The sequence below is a fragment of the Hermetia illucens genome, chromosome 4 (assembly GCF_905115235.1).
Source record: "Hermetia illucens chromosome 4, iHerIll2.2.curated.20191125, whole genome shotgun sequence".
Classification (NCBI taxonomy): domain Eukaryota; kingdom Metazoa; phylum Arthropoda; class Insecta; order Diptera; family Stratiomyidae; genus Hermetia; species Hermetia illucens.
The window spans coordinates 153,030,902-153,053,019 of NC_051852.1; the positions used below are offsets into that span (position 1 = coordinate 153,030,902).

Below are 22,118 nucleotides of genomic sequence, written 5' to 3' on the forward strand. Positions count from 1 at the left end.
TCCCGGGAGTTAAACCTGAAAAATAAAAAGCAAGTCGTATGAAAGGTTTTGGTTGTATCTTGGGTGAGTATATTTAAGTGCAGAGCTATCCCACCTATACGTAGCCCGTAATGAATATGCATTTAGCATGTCAGGCTACTCAGTTTAGTCTGATACTGATATTTATTGCTTTGAGTTGCAGAAAATTTACACGATAAAGACAACTTTGAGCTACTGTAACTTTGTTAGTAACGGTACGATTTTGATCAAACTTGGGGGTAACATGCTTCATGCTATGGTCTATATTATCGAAAAGTACTAATCAAGACCTTTCATTTGATACTCAACATAGCTATATTCGGCGAAACAAAAATTAACACTCCCCTTTTGCATGTATGAGGTCTTCCTCCTCCTCCCTTAATCTCAACGTAGAAAGATGTAACTCTCTGCATGTCTGGGCATTCACAGTTCCCACCTTCTCACCAAATTTGGTGTCAATCGATACAGCCGTTTTTGAAAACAGTGCATGTGTTTGTAAAACAAAACCTTATTAAGATAAGACAAGACCGCGTAAAACTTCGAATCGAGCACTCAATCAAAAGGAAGTTCCACAATGAATCCCATCTTCTATCGATGTTTCTCTTGCCTCGGATGTGCGGTGAGGCGCGCCCTTGTCCCTGTATCCCTCCTTGTCTTGGGATCCTCAAGCCAATCTATTGGAGCGTGCCCCTAATAAGGAGAGTTTTGCGGGGTCAAATAAGAGGAGATCAGAAACTGGAGAGGTGGCGCCACCCTGAGGCGTACCTCTGCTCATAACTCTGGTGAAGTGGCTGCTTCCCAAATCAGCCCTGAGTATCTTAGCATGGATTAATATCCCATCGTAAAATACCCCTCCTATCCTATACTAATTAAGGCTTCCTTGATGCCATTGGCACTAAAGTGGTTGTCTCCTCTATGTTCTGGAAGTTATCTAGAGTATAAGGCTTGTGCTAATTACCTCATATGTAGAATGGCATTCTCTCCATAATCGTCGTTAAGTGGACGCGCTCTAGGGACTTCGACACGAAAGAAGTAAGGCTGATTGGTGAAAAGTCGGCGCGTACAAATCCAAGAATGTGGTACGTATTTCAAAGAGGTGCAGCTCCGATAAATCTCGACAAGCCACGGGACAACCCTTTTCTGTTGCTTCTGTAGCAAGGCGGAGAAGGTATTTATAGCCTACCTGATTTTACCCTAGGTGATTACCGATTTGATAGTCTCACACGACTGGGGCTGCATACCCGCCGAGCAAGACTCTGACTCACAATCTTCCTCTCAGGCGGAGAAATGCATCTTAACCAATAAGTGCAGGGTTTCACCAGAAACTTCCATTCAGGAGCTTTCCGACTTTTGGGGTTCCTATGTTCCTTGGACGAAATCTTACTGTGTCTCGCAGATCCACTGGTGCTCTCCATGTTCTGAAAATAGTTGAACCAGAGCCGATTATTGGCAGTCTTGATGGTCGACTTGTATTTCTTGAGGCAGTCCTTGCATTACTGCCAATAGTTGTGCCTCTAGGTGCCCCCTGGTCAGTTTCCTGAGGATGAATAGGTCTTCATTCTTCCACGGTGGTAGCGTCTTCTTTCTGTATTTAGCGTCTATCGTGCCAGTATACGTACTTTAGAGTTTGTTCTTGATAACTCGACTAAACTTCCTCCAGTCGATCCTCATGAGGTGTTTGAAAGGACCTTTGCATCGATATTTAGACTGAAAAGTATCCAGCTGTGATCTGAGAAGGATCCTTGGTTAGGCACTCTCCAGCTCTCCACCCTAAAAGTACCATTGTCGGTTAGTAGGGTGATATCAAGGCCCTCCTCCTAACCGTCACAGTTCTCTGAGCTGGGAAAATCGATGGTTAGTGTACTGCCCTGTTATACACCGATATATTTATATTAATAATAAAATCGAACAATGACTCATCTATTTCGTTGATTTCCGAGCTGCCCCGAAGCGTATGCCTTGCATTGGATTCGCAGCCTTAACAGATTGATCTTGTTTGCTGCTATAGTGGTCATCAAATGTTGCAGTTCTTCTGGCGGAGCTGATCGGTCGTGAGGCATGTAGGACGAGGAAATATACACGTTCTCTGCCCCCACCTGCTTCAGTTTGGCCACGACTAGGTTGGTGGAAGTCACAGAAAAGGGTGCAGACTCTTCTTCGCGTGGATACATGCTGAGACTGTCCTGATCACCGTCTCCTGTGCTGTGAAATAAATTATAATATTTGCTTTGGTGCTCTTTGATAGTTCGATTGCCAAGGATCCAGGGCTTCTATACTAATGCGATGTCTTCCTCTAGGAGGAGAAGAGAAGCGGATTAGCCGAGACGCACTTCGAGTGCTGCAAATTTATTTACGTTACCCTCAGCATGATCTAATCTTCGTCGGACCATCGTTCCGCATTTCCTCCTACAGTTCATTGGCGTCGTCGATTGGATGCAGGTCGTTGTCCGGTTTTACAGAGCGGAACACTTCAACCTTTGCTTTTCTGACTCCGAGCCGCACTTTATAGTTTACCTTTTCCAATGCGTCCAGCCGCTCTCCGTTTATAAGAACCAGGAAAGGTTGGCTGTTCATCCATCTGGGGTTCCTCCTCCTTAACAACTTCGTCGTCCATGGAAATCTTGAGGTTTTGAAGGCGCAGGAATTGGATCTTCTTGTCCATGTGGATCTTCGGCAAAAAAATGCGAGCGACCGGTTTCCGGAATTCCGTCGTAGCGGATAACTTTGAACTTTGCTCACTCCCAGGCGTCGCTAATCGACGCACGAACCGAGAAAGTCCCTGGAGAATTGGTCCTCGCAAGCTTTAATGTCGAACTCACGGATCACTTGACAGGAATCAAAGTAGAGGATGGAGCCCGAATGTTCGCCTTTGGACCTCAAATGATGCTTGATGACCATTTCCGACAGTCTGGCCTCAACACTGGTCCACACCGGCGCTAGTTTGCCGCTAGCGGAGTTGTCATCCGTCAACGCTACACGTAAATTGCTCCTGGCCACGTCGCTGAAGGGTTTCGTAGTTTATGGCTCGTCGGCTGGCTATTACTGCTTTCCTCTCTCTAGAGGTTGCTTAGCGTCCGAACTCTTGCCCACTCTGCTCCGCTTGTGTTTTTGTTCGACTTCGTCTTGAGATCGATGGCGATTGAAAGCAGGGGGTTTCACCTTCTGCTTGCCTGCCAGGCGTTTGTTGTTATATTCTTCAGCAATCCCCTGGTATTTAACGAAGTCCTTCTCATCCCGCTCGTCAACAGTACCGGCCTCCGTATTCTTCGCAATCTTGCATTACAAGCTGGAAACCACTTGTCCGTCTGCCGCCTCGCTTCGGGAGATTCCTGCATTTGGTTTCAGCACAGCTCTCTGGGCGGCTACTGTCCCCAGTCTGGATGCCAACTGCTGGTCCTGCGTCCGTTTTTTGTTTTTATTAGTTGAATCCATGTCTTGGTCCTACGAGTAGTCCGGAAAGAATGTTCACCCTTACTAGCCCGGCCACCAGGGTAAGAGTCTTATTTGAAACTGAAGGTTCCCAAGATATTCAGAGTTCGCATACTAAAAACCGAGCTTCAGATTGGCTGCGCAGCCCTCAGCGTATGCTGTTACACTTTGGCTTGGGGCCTGTTAGCATCTTTTGCAGTGCAGGGAAGACGATCTGCGGACTGTTGCTTCGGCTCATTTGGCGCCAAATCTAGCTTTGACCTGAAGTATAATCAGATCAAGCTACCCAATTGAATGCAACATAAGTCTCCTGTTCATTTCTCTTTGGAGTAGAGGATATCCACACAGTCTTTTTCTTCTCTTTGGTCCTTTTCGCCACGCTTTATTTTGAATGATACTACAGTTCAGTTTCATTGACAATTAGTTAATGCTGATCATATGATAAGGATACACCAACGGGATAACCACAAAGCCAAACGCAAACATTTATGATGAGTTTGTTTCGAATCTCAGTCAACAAGATCGAGAGGATGACACTCAACCAGCTCAACTATCACGTAGCCAAAAAGATACAGGAGCAATACATGCACCGCCGAAAATGTGTAAAAACGCAGGAGATCTGAACTAAGTTTCAAATTGGGCTCCAGTATTAGGACTAAACACAATAAAAAAAATACGCTGGTCAAGAACTCAATTGGTAATCAATTTCTAAGGATACTTGATGAAAGTTTACGGAATTTTAGACGGAATAATTAACTAATCTAAATAGTAAAGTAAGTAAAAAGTGTAAAAATAGTTATGAACTAATCGGAATGAAACTCGTGCAAATTTATCAATTTATGTATGTATATTTCTCTTTATTTATATATCAAGTGTTTAATGGGTCATTCTTTTTCATTTTATAATTTTATTCTCTTTTAATAAGTATTATTTTTAAACTTATTTAAATTTTTTATTTGTTTTATTTAAGTTGACAATGCATGGCTATGTTGTTCATGTTTCTATGCAACATTTAAGTATTTGTTTTCTTTTATTTATAATCCTGTAGTATCCTTTTTCTTTTTTCTTCACTATTATTAATTATAATAGATACATTTATGTAATTTCTTTTTTTTTATGTATATTCACGATGATTTTCGTATTTTTTTTCTTGATTTTTTGTGTTTTTTTCTCAAATTAGTTTGTTTTATTGAAAGTTTTTATTATCATTATCTTTTAATATCTGCCTCAAATTTTTGGATTTTTATTTCCTTTTGGTTTTGAAAAAGGAGTTTTGTCAACTTATCTTGATGGGTGTTATTATTGAGGTTGGTATATTGATTTGTTTGTTTTTGTGTTATTTAAACCTCCTCGAAAATGCTTTGATTTCATTTCGACTTTCTACCTTTGTAATTCATTCCTGGCTTTTCTTCTACTTGTTAATGTGCAAATTTTTCCATGGTCAGGAATCAATCTGTATTGTAATGTGAACTTTCTTTAAATAGAGCTTTTTTTAAATGTGGAAATAAATTTAGTTCATTCTATTAATCTTCCTACTATTATCATAAAGCTATAAAAATAAATTATCTTATTTATAATTTTATTATTTTTCTCACTTTTTGTGTACTTTTTTTTGGGTTTTTATTTTTGTTTCGTTCGAAAATTAATTGATAATGTGATATAAATATTATATTCTATTTTTCCTCTCTTTTTGTTCTACATCTGCTGCACTGCTTGCATTCCTTTCTGTTTTATTATTTTTATGAATCTTTCATGAGGTCCTTTTCAATTTAGGCTGTGTGTTTCTTTCTGTTGGTACCTTTTAGGATCTTTTGTGAATATCGTTTATTGTATTTGTTTTATCTTAAATCTTAGAAAGTTCCACTATGGAAATTAATATACTATTCTCAATTTGTTGGGTAAGTTGTAATCATGTGTGCGTAAGGGGAAATGCATATTATTTTTTTTTTTGTTTTCTGCTCAATGGAATTACGTATATTCTATTTCTGTGAGAGACACATTTTGATAGTTAAGTCAATATTAGTTATTACAATTAGTTCTTTTATACTTAGACACAGTTATTTAATACAAAAGTATTGTTATTAAATTATATTTTGTTGTTGACTGGCCAAGTTGTAACATGTCGGTCTGCTTCAAGGGAGTGTGTGTATTCAAAGAATAATGGAATACTAAATTCCAATCCAATTATTAAGGTCTATTGGTTTACTTAAGTAGAAAGCTTAATGATAATGATAATTACTAACTATATGGCATGTATTTAATGTTTTGACGCGTGTACAACGTTTATAACATTTATTTATATTTATATTACCTCTTATGACCTAAAATATATTTTTCTTAATTTTTAAAATTATGCTTGAGTACATACAACTCTCTTTTATATTATTGTATTTTCATATATTTTACCTACATAAAATTCTCTTCACTAAGTATTGTATAACTATACATTCAATTAACTTTACCTTAAAATATATTTTACATGTAGTTAAAGCATTTTGTTTCACATTTTCTTTTATTTTTGATAAACTAAAAAGGACTGAACAAAATTGTCAACAAAAATATCAAATTCATCCAATGAATACATCAAAATATTCGGCTTTTACTGTTTTTTAAAAAAAAACAAATTAACTATTTAATGAGCCCCAAATAAAACATTTAATTAAATAAAAATATTTACATATTTAAAATATTTCTTCACTTCTTTTATTTAAATTCTAGATTATAATTGTCAATTTTATTTGTATCTTGGGAATATCAAGAATAACTATTGACCAATTTATGGGGAAAACTTAAATTTGACTTTAACACAATTTTTATGAGATAATCAATATTTTGGAATGATTCATGTAAGTAGATTATATCTGCATAGCTCAATCAAGTTTATTGGTGAAATTATAATACTGAGAACCGGAAATTATAATACCGAGAACCGGAGCTAGGTGTAGGGAAATTTCAGTTTTCTCATCAGCTTGTGGGTATCTTGTCCAAAGGATAATATTGCATCTAGTGAAAGCAGACTGCCGGCAAAATATCAACTACGTCGGGAGGATTCAAGCGAAGTCTAAAAGAAAGTGATACCCCCTTGTACTAACCTGTGACCTGGATTTGAAACATGCCTCCCCTCCTTAAATTCGACGTTAAAGGATGTAAGTTACTGTATGCGTGAGCGTTCACAGTTCCCACCTTTCTACCAAATTTGGTGTCAATCGCTATAACCGTCCCCGAGAAAAATGACTGTGACGGAGAGACAGACAGACAGACCCCCAGCAAGAGGAGGGCATAGACAGCTTCCAGCGATATTGGTGTGACGGTTGTTGCACGCCTTCTCGAAGAAGTCGAGCTCTATGCAAATTAAGCAGTCTATGAGATTAAATCCTGGTTAGAGAATGCTGGTCAGATTGACTGAAAAATATAGCAAATAAGAGAACGATTGCAGCCTGCATCTTGCATAAGTGTACTCCCAACATGTTGGGGTTACAGAACAATATCCAATGACGAAGCTTACGTAATAGCAGGAATGGTCCCGATTGAGATTCTGGTGAAAGAAATACCACGACTTTACGATCGAGTGTATCTCACTGGAGAATCTCCTGCCCGTCGGCGACAGTTCGCACGAACTGAAACTGTCGCGGTATGGCAAGAAAAGTGGGACGACTCTGAAAAAGGCCGCTGGACTCAAAAAATCATATGGGATATTCGGAAATGGATCGAGCGACCCCACGGCGAAGTAGCTTTCGACCTAACTCAATTCCTGAGCGGACACGGAAGCTATCGAGCATATCTCTATCGATTTGGGCGTGGTGATTCGCCATATCGCCCAAATATTGCAGAGGACGCAGAACACGTTCTTTTTAATTGCCCCAGATTCGAAGCCCAAAGGGCTAATTTAGAAGCTACAACCGGGAAGCACTTTACACCCGAAAATATAATGGAACTTATGGTGAAAGCAAAGGAGATATGGACCGAAGTTGAAAAAGTGATTGCAGCCATCGGAAAGAAGCTTAGGCAGGAAGAAGTCATCCGAAAGAATGAACGCGAGAGAAACACGAATATTAACAGGAGCACAGAATAAATGCTGATCCAGCCCCGCGACGTAATACCAAATGGGAGTCCCGCGGGGAGAGTGGAAGGAGAAGGAGGTGGTTTTAGTGGGTAAGAGTCCCACATAGCCGTGTGACAGAAGCCTGCGGTAGCTTTTGAAGCTTTCCACCTTCCATCGACTAAAAAAAAAGACAGACAATCCCCGAGCAATGGAAGCTACAAAAGCTAATACTCATTCTGAAGGTAGGTAAACCATTGGGTGACCCCTCCTCATATAGACCGATATGTCTGGTCAATACCATTAGCAAACTATTTGAACGAGTAATATATAACAGACTGCTCCCTGTTGCGGAAAAGGAAGGAGGCCTTTCCGACAAACAATTCGGATTTCGTAAGGCGAAATCAACTGTCAACGCAACCAGCATGCTGACTGGCTTGGCTCAGGCTGCAATAGAAGATGGAAAATGCTGCGCAGTAATAACCCTCGACGTAAAAAATGCGTTCAATAGTGCAAAATGGAAAAAAATAATCGAGGCACTCGACAAGATACAGGTCCCGAAGTACATTGTACGCATTGTGGTTGAGTTTCTCCTTGGGAGAAGACTTTACTGCGAATCGGACGATGGGCTAAAAATATTCCCGACAACTTGCGGAGTGGGGAGGGTTCTGTCCTGGGTCCCTTGCTGTGGTTAGTTATGTATAATGGAGTGTTGACGCTACACCTACCGGACAACGTGACAGCTATTGGCTTCGCCGATGATATCGGAATAACAGTGGTTGCAAAGATCCAAGACGAGATCGAGATCTATGCAAATGAAGCGATGGGAGATCAATTCCTGGTTGAGAAAAATTGGCCTTTCACTTCAGATCAATTCCTGGTTGAGAAAAATTGGCCTTTCACTTGCTGAATATAAAACAGAAGTAGTTCTCACTAACAAGAGAAGAAAGAACACAACTGTGAAAATCAAAGTTGGGGAAAAAACAATTTACTCCCAACCCTCGTTCAAATACTTGGGAGGCGGGGGGGGGGGTAGACAAAGTCGACGTCTTCTGCTCTCTAGGGTAGTCAGCTCTGCACTATTCTACGCAGTTCCAGTTTGGGTAACTGTTCTGAATAACAAAGTGAACTGCCGAAAATTGGGAATGGCGTATCGGCTAAGTGCACTCGGGGTATGCCATGCGTATCGGACAAAATTAGGAGAAGCAGGATATGTACTAGTAGGGATGCTCCCCATAGACATCTTGGCGAATGAAGGCCGGCGACTCTACGACAAAACGTATGCAGCACGGTGGGAATCTATCGAAAGGTGGCGAAAGCGATGGGACGAGTCACAAACTGGCCGTTGGACATACCGCATCATTCCGGATATTCGGAGATGGTTTGAACGAAGTCATGGAGAATTAAGCCACGAATTAACACAATTCTTAAGTGGACATGGAGGTTATTGTGCTTATTTACATCGATTTGGTCACGACGAATCACCATGCTGCCCAAGATGTGGTAACGTGGCTGAGAATGCGGAGAATGTCATATTTGATTGCCCCAGGTTCACCGCGCACCGAACAAGAATGGAAGCGGCCGGAGACAGGCGTTTAACACCCGAAAGCATTATGGAGTTCATGCTGGTGACAACGGATGCATGGAACCAGGTTGTAAAGGAACTGCAAGCTATTCGCCAACAGCTTAGGCAGGAAGAACTACGACGAAAATAAGGAAGGGAGAAAACCATAATGAGCCGCAGTTAAAAGCTGATTCAGCCCCGCGACGCAATATTTTGTAGGAGTTCCGTGGGAAGAGTGGAATGAGAGGAGGTGGTTTTAGTGACTAGAAGTCTCACATAACTGCGTGGCAGGAGCCAGCAGTAGGTTTTGAACCTTTCCACCTTCCAACGCCGAAAAAAAGACAGACAGGCAATAAACCGAGGAACGTAGAGATTTGAAAAAAAACTAAATCAGCATACTTTCTAGAAGACAGCAACTTCTTCCTCGCAGTTTGTTTTTGACGAAGTTTTTTGTGAACTTCAGCGGTGAACCAGACGGAGTAAGAGCGTAAGCACTTATTAGAGGAGGGGACGTAACAAGGAAGATCAGAAAAAATGATGCTTGCTCACACGAAAATGAGGAGAAGAGGGGAACCCAGTTGATTGCTGCCAGGGCTGAGTTCAGACCTTCGAAGTTCGCCTTACGAAAGTTGAACTCGGTAGGCATGCCAGCGACAGAAGAGTGGAGTAGGGATATCTGAGCATCGAACTCGAGAGCAGAACGATAGGCATCAGGGGCAATGTGAGACGGAGCATGAAGGTATTAGGAGAGGCAACGCACGCAAAAGTTAGAGAGGACAAGGTCAAGAGGGCGATCTGAGTGGTTCCTAGGAAGGGTAACACGAATTGCGTCACAGGTGTACATAAAAGTGGATAGAGGAAGGGCAGGGTGGGTGGAGTTATTAGGGAAGGAGGGAAGGCCAGGAGAGCATTGGAAGATTAAAGTCGCCACAGAGAATGAAAGGAAGTGAGGGAAACAAACCGCTTAGGACATCTGATAATCTGGCTAAGAAATCCTCGTACAGAGAAGGCGGGCTGAGGCAGGGAAATTATACACACGATATGATAAAGGGGCATTCGTTTGGCGGAATGACTCGTATAGTGACAGAATCGTAGGTGGAGCAGGAGGAGGAAAAGATGATTTCTGCACGGAGAGGGGACTTAACAGCTATTAGGGTACCTCCACCAGTTGTCTTGCCAAGCGCAGCGGAGTCTCTGTCACAACGAAAAACAGAGCAACCTTCGAGGAGCTCAGAATCTAAAATCCTGTCATCCAGTCAGGTTTCAGAAATGCATATGACATGATGTTGGAATGTTAAGGCAGACAGTTTGAAATCCGACAGCTTGGTCCTTAGACCCTTACATTTTGATAAAAGAGTGTGAAGTTGTCAGAATCATTTAGATTCGGCGAGGCAGGCGGGCAGGCAGGAAATTTTCACGAAACTTAATCCTCTGATAAGGCTTGACGAAGACCCCCCGCGGCCAAAAGGCAGATTGGACGATAGCGTCGAAGTCGTGGAGATATGTCACTTTGAAGGAAGCTGTAACTCGGCCAGGAGTAGTCAGCTTCAGACATGAAAGAGGTGACAAAGTTGAATTGGCTTTGCTTCTGGTATAGGCCAGAATTTCGTCGGACGTGGTGGAGTACGCTAGCCTTGACACGAACAGCTGTTTCGGCGGGGCAACGTTCAATTGGCGGCCGCTCGGGCGACATGAGGTCGGAAAGGCCTGCGGTTCAGCGGTGGGGGGAGTCGATGATGCACAGAAGGAAGCGTGTGGTGGTGCTAATGCAGCGACGGTAGGACAATCGCCAGAAGTGCGTAGCATAGCCGATGCTGAGTAGGCAACATGTCCCTCGAATGGAGGACGATTTTTCAGTTGGCTGGCGGAGGTCGTCGGGTTGATACAATCTTTTATAGACGCACTGGAATAGTGCATGGCAGATAATTAGTCGACCGGGGCGACTTAGATATGGTGCCAGTATTGTTGGCTGCAGTCGCTGGCAGGGTATAAGCGGAGCCAGCCAGAGCGTCTCAGGAGCTGAGGCTACGCTGGTGCTCGATGAAGCAGCAGCTTGTGGGAGAAGAATTGACGGTGGTTTTGAAACAGCATGTTGAATCGAACTGTGTGTGTTAATGCAGCAGTTGAATTGCATCAGGCAGCAGGCATTACTACGATAGGTAACGTTCGGTGAACAGTTGGCGTGAACGCAGAGGGAATCTCCAAACATTTGGCGTGGAAGGTCGTACCACAATACCCATCGCAGTCTACAACATTTTGGATTAAGAGTGAATGCCGTACGAGTGTGATTTGTCCTACCTAACAAAAAGGAGTATGAGAATTACAGAGATATATGTTACCATTGCCTTGTACCAGTTATAAAATTTTAGCAAAAGTATTAGAAAGTAAAATCAGTGTAAATGCCGTCAAAATGATTGGCGATTACCAGGAGAGGTTCAAATCTGGTCGATCCACTACCGGAACTCCAAAGAAACGGTCCGACTCACCGGAATGAGTCTGAGTACCTCGGCGACGCAGGTCAGAATCAACAAACATCTAATTAACGGGTTTGACACAGACAACAGACTAAAGCAGGATGACGGACTGGGTCTACTTTTATTTAATCCAGTACAATCTGCCAAAGTATGGCAGAGAACGATGACGAACCGGGTACAACCAGGAGCTTGGACGAAATATTTGACGAGTCAGAAGTTGTAGTGATCATCGAGTTGCAAAAGTTACGTTGGATTGACCAGGTCCAATCCGCAGATAATACGGTAATATCAAAGAAGGTATTCGAGGGAAACCGCGAAGGACAAAAGCCGGTGGAAGAACCAAGGAAACGCTGGGTGGATGGTCAATAGACGAAGATATGGCACCACTGCTCCTATTCAAGGATTGGGTGGGGTACGTTGTCAAAGAATCAGATCTCTTGAAGGTAATAAATTCTGAAGACGAATGACTATGATAGTCAGGGATAACAACAACGATCATCCGGGTTGACTGGAGGCAACTACGAAGACAGAGCTATTTCATAATCCCAATTTCTAAAAGTGGGTCAAATATCGATGGTTTCACTGGCACCGAAATACAACCTTTGCTACCCAGGCTCGGAAATGCGAGAGTTGCACATAAGTGCTGAAGAGGCTGCAACTCAATTTTAGCCATATTTTCAGTTTTTGAGATAGATTTGCCATTCCGGTTCACTCCAGTCAAACCGGGTAGTTTTCTTGTCATCTCCAACTATCATGGTCATTACAACGCACCTAATGCCTTAAGATCGTGAAGTTTTATGAAGATGAACCGCTCGACAGTAACATAGTTCCAGGATCCAGAAAGACTACAGTTTGTAGAATGTTTTTTTTAATGAGTTTTGATGTAGATACGGTAATCTGTTACCATGAAGCATTCCATTGTATAACGTTGAAAGAATAATTCAAAATTTTAATAATCTTCATTTTATCACAATATTCAAATAATTTTGTCTAAGCCAATTAAATTTTATGGTTTTCCCTTTTTTCTATACACATTTACCAAATAATGATCAAAGTATAATAATTATTTGGCAATAGAAGGATAATAACTAGATTTTACAATTGAATCTTGTAAAAAATATAAATATATATAATATAACTATGTGCTTATATTAATCTTTCATAATGAATATTATTTCTTTTGATCTTGAGAACCCATTTTATTTATCTTACAAAATATATTTTATATTTATTTGTTTTATTTTTATTTTATTTTTTTTTTGTTTTTTGTCATTTCTTCGTTGCCAAATTGTTCGACGATTATATTTTTTTGTTATGTAACTATTCGACAATATTTAGTATTTCAGTCTATAAAATAATTTTCATATATACTTTCTACGTTCCTTTGGATATTCAACAAAATATTTAAAAGATTGAATTGAACTCCTTTTGGAGCATATTTAAATCAATGATAATTGAGCCATGAAATACTCTAAAAATTCGCTCAATATCATCAATTCTGAGATATATAGTGACTAAATATTGCGGAATAATTAGATAACAATAATTCACCTGTATGTCTTATATTTATTATCTTCTTCATTTTTTGTTTGTTTGTTTGTCTATGATTCATCTGAAAATTTCACAATATAAATATTATTAGAAAAATGCGTACAAAAATTTTTCATATGCATTGAGCAAAAGCATTTATGCGTGTATAAAATTAGAAAAAAATTCAAAACGTATACTTGTCAAGTTAAACTATTTTTAAATAATTATAACACACTTCAAAATTTCATCTATAAATTCAAAGTAAGTCGTATATAAGCAAGAAATTGATTTGACCTCAAATAATAGTATTTTGTTTCTCGCTAGAGCAAAATAGTAACAAAGTTTTTATTGTTCATGTTTGAAATGTTCGCAACAGATTGAATATGCTTAGTAACTTTAGTTAGATATTTTTCAGATTGATTTGAAAGTTTTCACTTGAATGTAAATGCCGGTTTACGAATGGATAGTTAAATGTAAATAAGATGGACTATCTAGTTAAGACAAAACATAAATTTGATTTAATTGATTGGATTCAAACCCGTTTATTTGAAAATTTATATATGTGTTACTGAGGATTGGAATAATTTATAAAATAGAAGAATTTTACGCGTTTAATCCGAAACTCTTAGTGCAAATAAATGAAACGTATTAGCAAAATAAATGAATAAAAATATATTTATTTATTTTTTCCGGAAAAATAGTTTATTTATTTACGAATTAATAAATTAATGATTAAATAAACAATAATTGAATCAATAAAATAGATAAGACTTGTTAAAAACTTCTGCTTTAAAAATAGATTTAACATAATATAATGAAATAAGACCAATCATTTTTTACCAATTGGCAAATATTTTTAATATTGTTAACATACTTATCATGAATTGTTACAATTCGCATCGATTGCCAACTGTATTTCTGCTTTTAAATTTTACACATGAAAATTAGAAAGAAAAATAATACACATCGTTCCTTTAAAATAAATAATAAATTTTATTCTTTGCTTGCACTTGATTGAAATTCTTAGTTTTGCTACATTTTCAGGTATGAGATTCATATTTTTTGCATGTATAGTGGTTGAAATTTATATATAAATCATGTTTTTACTTTTTCTGGATAGTTTTATTCTATTTACAACACTCTACATGTTATTTATTTTTCTGTTTTCCCACTTAATTTAACAGTTTGCTTTAAATATTTTTACTAAACTTAAACATTATAAATATTACAACCATAAATTTCATTTATTTATTTAATTTATTCAAATATATTTTATTTTCATGTTTTTTTTTCTTTTATATATGCAATTGTAAGTTATTTGTATTATTTTTTTCATCAATAATTATTTATTATATTTAATTTAAGTGACAATGATGTGTACGAACGAGTATGTGGGGTGGAGAGGGGGAAGTATGTGGTGTGTGACTAGTAGCTTTTCGAACGGATGTTTGGCTTCTACTTTTTGCATCAGCTCCGTTTTCAATGATACTTAAAAATCAATCTAATATGTATCTTTTCTCTTATGTATCTACTCTTAATTGTATTCTTACGGATGTATATGTGTTTTTTTTTGTGTTTTCGTTACGAAATACTTTGTTTTAGTGTAATTCCACCATTTAGATTTATATTCTTTTTGAATTTGAATATATATTATATTACATATAATATATCTATATTTTTATATCCTTAAAAATAGTATATGTGTGTATGCTTCAGTGACAAATAAAAAAAACATTGAATTATCGAGAACATATCTATTGGAATTTTTATTCGAAATGAGAGAACAATTATTAGTTTATCCATTTGTAAGAAAACTGTTTGTTTTTTATCCCGAAGCTGATGGGATTCTATGGATTTATTGTATTTTAGGGTCATTGCAACTTAAAAATATTCAAATTTAATAAACATATTACTTCAGGATTGCCTTGAAACTAACCTCCAGAAGTAATGAGTAAAACATCCAAAGGACAATTAATACAAATAGGCGTATGGAACAATGAAACCATACAACATAACCCCAAGGATTATATCAAATTTAATATAATAGAGAGAGTATTGAAAAATTGTTTTAAATTCAGAACAATTTAACTATAAAAAGCTTGGATATAACATTTTTTTTTTAAAATAAAATAGCATTGCTACCACTATTAACATATTTAAAATTATAATTGTAACGCATTTGGACGGGATTCACTTTAGGCAATAAATAACAGCAAATTAGTTAAATATAAACTTAATTGAGAAAATATATGGAAGCATAGAAGGTATTGCAAAATATCTCAATTATTCGGTGAATTGGTTCATTTAAAATTTGCTTTGTTAGTTTTTCGATATTTTTCAGTGAAATGTAGGTCAAAAAGGTAAAATTTAAACCAAAATTAGAGAAAATTCAAACAATTTTCAAATGATACCAATTCGGCAACTATATCTTGTTAGCACATTATAAAAATTTTATCAGGCAATGCATAAAATTTAAATCTATAAAAGCATTTAGCGAAACCATGTTTTGCGTATGAATCTTACTATTGTATCTATTTTCATGTGTTCGTTATAAACTACTTAGTTTAGTTATCATTCTTTTCATTTATATATATGCCTTAAATATTTATGTTTCCATTAATTAATAATGCATATTAAGTATACATTTCATATGCACTGACCAACTTAACTTGTAGCAGTTGATGAAAGTCACGATTTTCAATGTACATTTTCGTTTAACTAAAAAAAAAATTTCAGTAGATTTATAATTTATTAAATCCAATGATAATTATCTCATTGGTTTTCTCTTTTATTTTATTTTATTTATTTAATTAATTTTAATTTATTTATTAATAAATTTTATGAAATTTCGTTTTTCGTTATGAGCAAAAATTCCCTTTCTGCTTACACGCTCATGTATTTTTTACATAATTTCTACAATTTCTTTTTCATTTTAATTCACTTTTATTAATTTCTTTTTTGTGTAACTATCAATAAATGGGGTTTTCTTTTTTGTTTATTTCATTCAGTTTAGATGTAATGAAATATCTTTCTTTCAATATTCAATGTATTATTCTAAAATACAATTCTACGTTTATTACATCAGTTTATTCCATTTATTTAAAATATTTTATCCTAAAACTTACCTAACATAGATGTACATGTATAATAATAAAAATATCTACTTTCAATTCGTTTTTATATAAAAAATAATATATAATTTAATAATTAATATAAAAAACAGTTTAATGATAATGATTTCGAACTAAGTCAGATTGTGGGACGTGTAAATCCAATTGTTCGAGCATTTTCTTCTCTAGAGACGTTTGAATGTGATTTTGTAGTTAATAAAATAATCCTCATATGATTAAGCAATTTACGTAAATATCATTTTGTTTTTATCGGTTCAGCACACTCTCACTCACATGTTACGAGAAAAGATCTTAATGTCTTCACATAGTTTCTTTCGTTAAATGACTTTAGTCTTGTTTGTTGCTTTGTTAGTCCTGGTTGCAATCAGGACAATGACTAGCTACCCTAGTCAGCTCGATTACAACCAAGTAGCAGGTTCTTTGGCAGTCAGTTAACAGCTTATCTCCGAATGGTTCTCCTTGGCAATGTACCGATCGTTGAATCCTTGAATGGCAAATGGGGCTGAGCTGGCACTTATCGTTGAACTGCTTCCATCGAAGCTGTTACTATTTCCATTACCATTCATTTTCTCCGTTGGCGACTGAGGCACCCCATTCGGAGGAGTGGGGGATTGTGTTTGTGTTGTGGATATTTGGTGGTTGCAGTGCTGCTCCCCATTTTTCAGGGAGTTGAGCATTTGTACATTGGCATAGGACAATTTGTTGGCCGGCTGATGCGGCTGCTGTAGATTTCCATGTGTTTTATTAAGTGCAGATGGATCTAGTGTGATTCCATCTATTTGAGCAAATGACACGGGTGGCTTAATTGTGGTAGGGGTTTGCTGTGGTGTATCCAGACTTATCAGAGTTGGTTGATAGTCACCATCATTACTGGTGACTTGGCAGGCAGCGTTATGCTGGGGTGGTTTCTTCTGGAGAAGTTGGTTTTGGTGCGGGAAGTGGTTGTGATTGATGTGGTTGGGGACTGCGTCCAGACCATTCACTTGGGCTTCTTTTGTGGATAAAAGAGGTTGCCCACTATGCGAGTTTGGCATTGTGAACGAGGTCTCCCAACAGCCACCATTCTCATCGCGACATTTCGTTACGGGCGGTGAGGTCACTACAGGTGGGGCGTACATTAGGGCTGTTTCCGATAGTGTAACGCCAGTTGCTTCATTTAATAGCCGTTCGACTGTATTTCTAGCATCTGGTAAGGGTATTAAATAGTCTGACGAATTAGGAGCCTGCAGACAGAATTCATCGCTGCATGGAGGACGTACGATTGTTGTGTCGGTTTCACTCGCTTGTTGGTGAGCTATACTCGGAAGTGGAGCATTCATTACCTCTGGATCCTGTTGAAAAAAAAAAGAATATTTCCATTAAAATAACATAAAAAGCATTTCTCAATAGATAACAACTTCTAGAGCCATATAGCTAGTAATGTTAACTTTGACTAAATTGGTACTAATGTTAGACCACAAAGAAGACCTTTTCTAAACGTTCTTGTTTAGTTTTGGGTACGTAGAGGCCCACACTTAAAAACATGAAAAATAGTTTCAGTATGAAATATTATATCACTCTTAGGCAGAAAATCATCACGGAATTACTACCTTCATTTGCATGCTGCATTATACTAGCTAGAGCCCCTACCAAAAATGGTGGAAGAGAAGCATCGCACATGATCGGCGTTCTACAATCACTTGTGCGTGACAAATTCTGCGTAACATTTTGATGGTGTTGGTGTCGTGTATGTGATGAAGCGATCAAGCAGTGGAATGCAGGATGGACAGAAGCGGAATATAGTTCACTGGGAGCCAACTTGTTTCTTTTTGAGGGTGATATATGGCTGGGAGCCAACCAAGCCTCCTGTCTACCGAAAACGTTAGTGACTGGTGATAGCCACACCCGGTACGAGGTGACTCTACTGATAACAAAACGCTACTGATCTAGACTGAGGAGTCGAAAACACCTTCCTGAATCCAGGGTGCCCTTTGAACCGTGTCTGTTGGACATTTTGCAGTCGAGAGTAACCCTAAGGGGACCAGGAATTCGAATACCTCCTGGTCCCCTGAGGGTGTAAGTTTCACCTTACTGAGCTACGGGGGGATATGGAAAGCAACCAAAAAGCTTGAAAATAATAACAAACAAGCGAAACCCCGTACCACACACAAACTGGCACATCAGACGGCGGCACATCTCCGCAATTGAGAGAGAAATAAGAGCCAGGTGACTACACCTAAAAAAGGAAAAGTTGGGAAATCAAGCTGTGGAGCCCAGGTCAACATTGGAATATTGCGAAGACCGCAACCAACAAAGGCCACTCCTCAGTAGAAATACGTCAAAAATTAGTATATCAGACGCCAGCAAGGAGGCATCGGCAGTAACGCAGGTGCTAAAATCTGGGTTATCTAAAGGAAGGCATGAAACTAAAAGAGCCACTTAAGAAGGTTCAGGGCAGACTAAAGCCTTCAAAATCGGAGCTAAGATAGTGAGAACAGCGGAGATCAATCCACAAGAGAAGAATGTTTTCAAAATACCCAAACCCGAACGTAAGAGGGGCAGAGGTCAGGTCATTCGACTGGCCATAGTACAGAAAACAATGGATTGCGAAGCTCGTGTTCACCGGCATATACTTTCGACCAAGCAGTATACTGATGAACTCCACGATGGAGGACGCTGCGGAATGGCTTAGGATCACAGTTCCTAAATTGCTAAGCTCGAAAGAAGCAGAATGGTCAAGAATTGTGCTTGGCATGATATACCAGGAGCACACATAATGATAGAGTGTCTTCCTAAAGCGGCAGCGGTGGAGACGACGAATCTTATGGGCCTCCTAATTGCTCAAAATGATGACCTCCATTCGCGATTATAAAGAGCCTTCAGAAACAAGGTGGAGGGCAAAGGCAAACTGCTCACAATCGGGGTAAATAAGTGATCGCTGGAGGCAATCAAACGACAAAATTAACTTCTCAATTATTGATTTGGCAACATTCCTGTGTATGTGGAAGGGGTTATTTCGGACATTGGGTGGAGCACCTATCGAAGTCTCCGAAGGAATCACATGGACCAGAGAGGCTGAAAGGGCAGGAAAGTGAACCTGCTCTCCAATGAGTAGAAGAAGCTGGACCTGGATCTTTTGAGCTCAAGGTGTAAAGCGATATGCAAGAAAGCGCCATGTCGTAAAAGGAGGAGGATGACTAATGGACCCAATGACTAGAACTAAGATCGCCCAGGTAAGCCTCCACCATGCAAAAGCTACATTTGCGATGATTACAACGGCAATTTCCAAGGAGAACATTGGAATAGTACTGGTTGGGTGTACCTTGGGCAGATTCGTGGTCTGCAAGCAAGAAGTATGCAAGTAACTTGAGTCTCCTCTTGCGAAAAACCAAGAGCTTCCATAATTTTTAAAATATATATGAACGTCTTTCAGTATTCTGACGGGAGATCTTCTAGCTGTCCAAATTTCAGCCGGAGGAGAACTCGGGAGGAAGACCAAACCGGACTATGAATCACTCGTAACTGATGCAGCAGGAGGAGGGGCTGCGTGTAAATCCAACCAAGACCAATTAGTATCATTTTCTAGGAAACGCAAATTTCATCCCAGAGAGCCAATAGGTTACTTGACATGGAGGTGAAATGAATAATAGAAGTCAAATATTTGGGAATCACACTAAACCAAAAACTACTCTGGATTGTGTCATATGTCGGAAAGGTCTCTGATGACTTGCAGGCCCATAGCAGGGAAAAATTGCAATCCACCTCGGAAGTCCTGCACTAGATACACTGCTATAGAAAGGCCAATGATTATCTATGGGACAGTAATCTGGGCAAACAGGACTGAATTCAGTAAAACAGCCAGGTGAATTCGAAACTAATATGGGGATGCCTTAACAGACTGGACACACTCAGCTCGCTTACTAAGGTCTGGATACTCTGGGTTCGAAGTCATATTGAGTTAAAGGGCAATGAGACAGAACATGGTCGACCAAGAAGGAGCAGGGTGCCGTTATGCTGACCAGAGGCATTCTTTGGAGTCGGAAATGGATTCATGGCGACTACGCTAAAATACGAAAAGGAACGGCTGAGGAAACTACTAGGCGAACTTACCAAGAATGGGTGTGGGGTCCAGGGTGGTCATAGGGAATACGAACCCAAGCCAAGAAGAGCCTCCGGATCATCATCGTAAATTATCATCTGAGCAAACCAAAACCCAAGTAATGCGATAAGTGCAGGGGTCTGGGCCACACCACAAAAATCTGCAAGTCTAGTAATGCGAGATGTTTAAGCTACGGCAAAGAGGATAAATGTGGAGGAGTTGCCAAGAGAAGTCTTGTCTCTTGTGCGAGAGCCCTGAACTAAAGCTGGTGAATTTACGTTGCACGTAAACGTTTCAAGGGCAAGCCAATGACAGTTACGGGAGGATGACCAGATCACGAAGGAATACTCGAGGATACTTTCCACGTGGAAGTTGAAGAGAGTTCAGAGGGTTAGTTGGAGTTAAAGTCAGAGAAGGAGCGAAGAGAATTTTGTAGGTAAAGGAAGTGGGTTAGGATATGAGCGAGTAGCATATAGAGTGATTTCTTACGTTTAGCGCTAAACTATCAGGGGAGTACCAGCGGTCAGATTGAGGGGAGATACAGTCCATAGATGTCGATATATCGGAAAGCAGCTAAGGTGGTTGGGATAGAGCAAGCAGGGACCAGTAAGCAGAGGGAAGGTCGTTGATAATAACTAAAAATAATAGAGTACCAAAATAAAGCTCTGTGGGACGCTAGAGGAGGGTAGAAGGAACGGGATGTGCAACCTTCGAAAGAAATGCAATAGGATCGGTTGGAAAAGTAAGAGGTAAGTCATGAAACAAGTGATATGGGAACGCTGAGAGAGGTGAGTTTGGACACAAGTATCCTATGATTTGTAGGCTTTATAAAAGTCAGTTTAGATAGTATGAACCTCCTGCCGTGAATTTAGACATTTGGCTACGAAGTTAGGGAAGTCGGGCAAGTTGGAAGCAGTGCACCAACGCTTAACAAAGCCATGCTGCTCTTTCACTATTCCCTGGCCAAATTGAATGGTTAACCAGTTGCTAACATGATTTTGGAACAGTAGGAGAGAAGCGCGATGAGACGGTAATTCTCAACAAAAGTGCGATCGCTGTTATTACGAATGGCAATGATGAGAGCCTCTTCCCACAGAATATGAAAATGGTTCTCTTTGAGGCTCTCGACTAATGGAGAAAGGAGAGGAACGGGATTGACCTGTTTTAAGGAGAAAGAAGTTAGGAAGTCCTTCGTGACAAGGACCTACATTGGCGTCAAGCCTGCCAATGACGTATTCGACAAGGAAACGGGTAAGGAGGAGAATGGTAGGAGATACGAGGCAGACTGTAGTATCCATTAGTGGAATAGAAGAAGAGGGAGGAGAGGCAACATAGACTAAGGACAAGTAGTGGCAAAGTAAATCACAAGATAGTTGGATGGAGTTAGCAGAGAAGCTAGAGGATTTAATGAAAGGAGAGTATAGCTGGGCGGAACAGGGGAGCCTTGAAAATCAAACTTGAGAGCAAGATGAAGGCGGCCAAGGGTGCATAGGAAAGTTAAAATCACCACAGAGGATGAAAGGAAGGGAACAAAACGGTTATGACTTCTGATAATGTATGGAAGAAATCTTCGTACAGAGAAGGGGGCTGAGGCACGGAAAATATACACAGGATATGATAAAGGGACATAGGTTTGGCGAAATCTCTCGATGATTTTGAAAGGGAAAGGGGATTTCACAACAGCTATCAAGTCTCCTCTGCAGGTTGTGCAGCGCAGTCACTGTAACAACGAAAGACATAGTAATCTTCGAGGAGTCGGCTATTTAAAATCCTGTCATCCAACTAGGTTTTGAGTAATTAAGATGAGGTGATGTGAGAATGCTAAGGCAGATAATTTGAAATCCGACAGCTCGGT

The 22,118-nt window shown here is 39.3% G+C and overlaps 1 protein-coding gene across 4 annotated transcripts in view; it reads right to left on the minus strand.

Annotated features, from left to right (window-relative positions):
- Positions 1–14,023: 14,023 nt before the first annotated feature.
- LOC119655141 (ALK tyrosine kinase receptor) overlaps positions 14,024–22,118 on the minus strand; it is a 67,826-nt gene continuing 59,731 nt past the window's right edge. For all 4 annotated transcript variants that reach the window (XM_038060878.1, XM_038060877.1, XM_038060876.1 and 1 more), the window contains one exon: positions 14,024–17,516. In XM_038060878.1, coding sequence (XP_037916806.1) covers positions 16,617–17,516 — 900 coding nt within the window. In that variant the 3' untranslated portion in view covers positions 14,024–16,616. The remainder of the gene's footprint in view (positions 17,517–22,118) is intronic.